A 4,911-nucleotide genomic window follows, 5' to 3' on the forward strand; every position below is an offset into this window, starting at 1 on the left:
TATATTTTTACCCAATTGTGTTTAATATTTGTGAAATCTATTAGAAGTAATGAAAGCAATCTTTTTTTTCCATCAAACCTACTCTCCCTTAGTAAATTTATCAAATAGCTGTACATCCCTATAAATAGCACTTAAACTCATAAGATATATTTTCCCAAGTAATGACACCCTTTGTGGGTTATAACTCTGATCATCATTCTAGCTGGGTGCTATGGGAAATGTGGTACCCAGGAGCTCATCTCCCTTTTTAAATATGCTTATAAAAATGTCTACTTAATAAATAAGATATCCTATCCCAAACCTATTTATGGATTGTTGGCCACTGCCTCTGCTGTAAAATAATATCTTAATCTTTCTTCTCAGACTATTTATTTTTTAACTTATAAATCCTTCTTGTTATAAACTTATAAATCCTTCTTGTTTGAGAAGCTCAGTGGAGATGACCTTTCAAAATGCAGGGAGGCCAGGGAATCAAAACTTAAATCCTCTTGGTTGTAAGTTTGAAAAGTGGTCTTTAATTTGTAAAGGTGGATGGTAGTATATAGCTGACGGCAAGGTCGTGAAAATATCAACTGGTAGATTGATGACATCTTCCAGAAAGACTGGGTATACCAAATAAGAAAAATAACATACACCAGAAGAGAAATACGTAAGACAGGGAATGTTTTATTGGCAAACCCATTACAGAAATTTACTGATTGGATCTGTCAAAATAAGTTCAAATGTTTGAAGCAAACCAGTTAAAATGAAGCAAAAATAAACGGCAATTAAGTTGCTACATTTAAACAAACTGGTTGTACAACAATATTTGTCATCATTTTTGTTAGATGGTATTTTGTTCCCTGCGAAAAGCAGCACCGTTTTTGACATCTAGTATTCCTCACCCTCCTCTTCGCCATCTCCTTCCACAGAATCTACACCAACCTCCTCATAATCCTTCTCCAGGGCAGCCATGTCTTCACGGGCCTCAGAGAACTCTCCCTCCTCCATACCCTCACCCACATACCAGTGAACGAAGGCACGCTTGGCATACATAAGGTCAAACTTGTGGTCCAGTCTGGCCCAGGCCTCAGCAATTGCAGTGGTGTTGCTCAACATGCACACAGCACGCTGGACCTTGGCCAGGTCACCACCTGGAACCACAGTTGGGGGCTGATAGTTAATGCCTACTTTGAAACCAGTTGGACACCAGTCTACAAATTGGATAGTACGCTTTGTCTTAATGGTGGCAATAGCGGCGTTAACATCTTTAGGAACCACATCACCACGGTACAGCAGGCAGCAAGCCATGTATTTACCGTGACGTGGGTCACATTTCACCATCTGGTTAGCTGGCTCAAAGCAGGCGTTTGTAATCTCAGCAACAGAGAGCTGCTCATGGTAAGCCTTCTCTGCTGAGATAACTGGGGCATATGTAGCCAGAGGGAAGTGAATACGGGGATAGGGCACCAAGTTGGTCTGGAATTCAGTAAGATCAACATTCAGTGCACCATCAAATCTGAGAGAGGCTGTAATAGAGGACACTATCTGACCTATGAGCCTGTTAAGGTTGGTGTAGGTGGGACGCTCAATATCAAGGTTTCTACGACAGATGTCATAGATGGCCTCATTGTCTACCATGAAGGCACAGTCTGAGTGCTCCAAGGTGGTGTGGGTGGTTAGGATGGAGTTGTAGGGCTCAACCACAGCTGTGGAGACCTGGGGGGCTGGATAGATTGAGAACTCCAGCTTGGATTTCTTTCCATAGTCAACTGATAGACGTTCCATCAGCAGGGAGGTGAAGCCAGAACCAGTACCCCCACCAAAGCTGTGGAAGACCAGGAAACCCTGAAGACCGGTGCACTGGTCAGCCTGTAATGAAAAAGAAGATCAGCTGGTTATAACCTAGTTTAATTATTACGGCAAATACCATCTAGGGTAAATAGATGGTAAATTTAACTACACTTACCAGCTTACGGATCCTGTCCAGCACCAAGTCAATGATTTCCTTGCCAATTGTGTAGTGTCCACGGGCATAATTGTTGGCAGCATCTTCCTTCCCAGTGATAAGTTGTTCTGGATGGAACAGCTGACGGTATGTACCAGTACGAACCTCATCTGCAGGAAAACCAAAAAACATATCACACTAAATTTCGGGAATAAAAAAAAACCTACAACCTACTCATACTTACTGTATTTTTGCACCCCTTAGGTTAAAATATATATTTTAAATACTTTGGAAAAACTAAATGAGGGTTCCTGAAATACAGTGCAAATATTTCTAAATGTATACTAAGCCTTTAGTAAAATGCACATATCCCTTGGGGCTATAAATGTCAGGTTTTTTAAGAAAGCATAATTAGACTACAGGATGGTCTTTGCCATCCAATCCTTCATCAGGATTCATTAAGCATGGTGTATATTTAAACAATTCAGATTATTTTTTTAAAGAAAAAAAGGAATAATACCCACAGCACTGTAAAAAAAAATGCACATACCTGACTATAAGTATTTTTAACTAGTCGCCTAAATATTAAAGCACTTATGGTGAATGAATGATCCAGAGAACGCTTATTTCCAAAGCTTTTGGATCATTGAAGCTGTACTGTGGTGTGCACTACGGGACAAAGTGGGGTCCTGAGCATTTCTTTTTCAAATTCTTGTTTCTGGTGCAGCATAGAATGGGTTAGTAGTGAACTTTCCCCTCTAACGATATACTCTAGTGGATCAAAACCAACACAACTCTATTGTTCTCACCAATGACAGTTGGCTCCAGATCTACAAACACAGCCCTAGGGACGTGTTTCCCAGCTCCAGTCTCGCTGAAGAATGTGTTGAAGGAATCGTCACCTCCTCCAATGGTTTTGTCACTGGGCATCTGCCCATCAGGCTGAATGCCATGTTCCAGACAGTACAGCTCCCAGCAGGCATTGCCGATCTGCACACCAGCCTGACCAACGTGGATAGAGATGCACTCACGCTGCGGAGAAGAAAAAAGGCAGACCAGGAATGTTTAATAGTCATAAAGCTGCAATAATAAACCTAATATTTGTGTCCCACTTCACTTCTTAATATTTAAAAATCAAACATATGGTACTTAATTTAAACATAAAAGTTGTTCATAATTCTGATAAAGGCTGGATTTCTTGATGGCATGCGGATCAGAATTCATAGTAACCTATGGTATGCGGTATATGACTTGCATCCAAGTAGTATGTATATATAATACTACTAACAATAGTAGAAGAATGTGTTCGTCGTATCGATGGCAGTGGGCAGAGTAAGTCTTTGGGCTCTTATCTGACACAGAATGTGGCAGGTGCAGCTATTGTCCTACTGCCACCCTAAGGGATAGCAATAGAAGGAGATACAGCCGCACCCTCTGCCACACAAAGAAATTCCCTGGCAAAGACTCATTCCTGTATAATCACCATTTTTACATACATGCTTACCAGCTACCAGCACTATAAAACATACAATGTAATTATGTCAGCATAAATCTTTACTAACACGCCCTTTTAAATATGACGGATTCCGAAACACAATAATAGTTGCTTTCTCTGGCATATTCCAGAACTGGTTATGATGATATTGAGTGGGTGCTAACAATTCCCTTCCAGCCTCTGTCCTTCCCTCTTTGCCTTTCATGCTTTGCAGTGATCTCATAATGTGCCTTCTGCCAAGATTCCCTGACCTCTGATAACAATGCATTCACATGATCACTGATTGCATTGTACAAGCATTTCCATAAGGATCAATATTTATTATACATATATATAGATATATAGATATATATATATATATATATAGACCCTTATATAGGCAATGATGGCCCATTTCGAATACTGGTACTCATGTTACATGTAAGGACACAGCCATGTGCATTGGGTACCACACTTCCCCGTAAAGCACACCAAAGAACATCACAGATGTTTGTGGAAGAGAATGGTGCTGTGAGGTAGGAGGCATTCCTTGCGCCGGGCTGTGTCCTCAGCTCCCTCCAGCACTGGGTTACAGCAGCTATTGGCCACTGCCAGGAAATTGTGAGCACAGCTAGCGCTGGAATGATGCCCGCTTCTACATACAGGATCCCAGGGCGTGGTAACCAGACACTTATACAGAATTATGCAGTTATAGAAGAATGTAGCCCTTTCCATAGGATCCCTTGCAATGTATTTATAAGTCGTATAGATAGAACACACAGAACAGCCACTTGTTTCCCCCTAAGGCATGGAAGCTGCAGTAATGTCACCATTACAGCGGAACACACCCCATCATGCCAGCACAGCCTATTGTTCAGACTGTCTCAGGTCTCATCACCTCTGCCCTAACATGCCCTGCATTGCTGCAGCGGCTGGGCAGGGTTCAGCATCTCCTGCTACTCATCATAAAGATAATCCCTATAACCACACTGATGCCAGCAACACCCAGAGGGCTGTCTATTCTTCACACATGCTACCCCCAAACTCCTTCCAATACACTGCCCAACGGTCCGAATTCCTGCACTCCCTTTACCCCACGAGGGACTACGGGGGCCACTTACCATGTTTACTGAGTTTGAGGAGCAGAGAAGAGGGCGAGAGGAGGGAGGAGAAGAAGGATGCCTTCTTACAGCGCGACTCTTAGGGGGTCGATGTAAGAGAACCTGAAACACATGCCTGCACGCAGTCCGTTATATACAGTTCTGTTACCATAGTGACAGAGATAGATATTTTCCCATTGGACCGAACGTGTTCGACTTGCATCTAGGCGGCGTGCTTCAGTGTTCTGATTGGTTGCTTCAGCATGGGATGAGGTAATCTGCCCTACCCAGCCACCAGAAGACTGCAAGGAAGCTGCAGGACAAAGAGACTCAAAAGACATCTCTTAGCGATCCATCAAGTCATCATCCCGGAAAAGAGGGACGATGTAACTCTTGCATCACCAGACAAG

General features: G+C 42.5%; 1 protein-coding gene across 1 annotated transcript; it reads right to left on the minus strand.

Annotated features, from left to right (window-relative positions):
• Window positions 1-646: 646 nt before the first annotated feature.
• On the minus strand, window positions 647-4,678 carry LOC128473401 (tubulin alpha-1A chain). Its single transcript, XM_053455588.1, has 4 exons — window positions 4,523-4,678; window positions 2,737-2,959; window positions 1,949-2,097; window positions 647-1,851 (listed from the first exon to the last, which is right to left on the minus strand). The coding sequence occupies exons 1-4, from the start codon at window positions 4,523-4,525 to the stop codon at window positions 871-873; spliced, it is 1,356 nt and encodes a 451-aa protein (XP_053311563.1). The 5' UTR covers window positions 4,526-4,678; the 3' UTR covers window positions 647-870.
• Between the last annotated feature and the right edge of the window lie 233 nt (window positions 4,679-4,911).

Source organism: Spea bombifrons, chromosome 2 (genome assembly GCF_027358695.1).
Source record: "Spea bombifrons isolate aSpeBom1 chromosome 2, aSpeBom1.2.pri, whole genome shotgun sequence".
NCBI classification, from domain to species: domain Eukaryota; kingdom Metazoa; phylum Chordata; class Amphibia; order Anura; family Pelobatidae; genus Spea; species Spea bombifrons.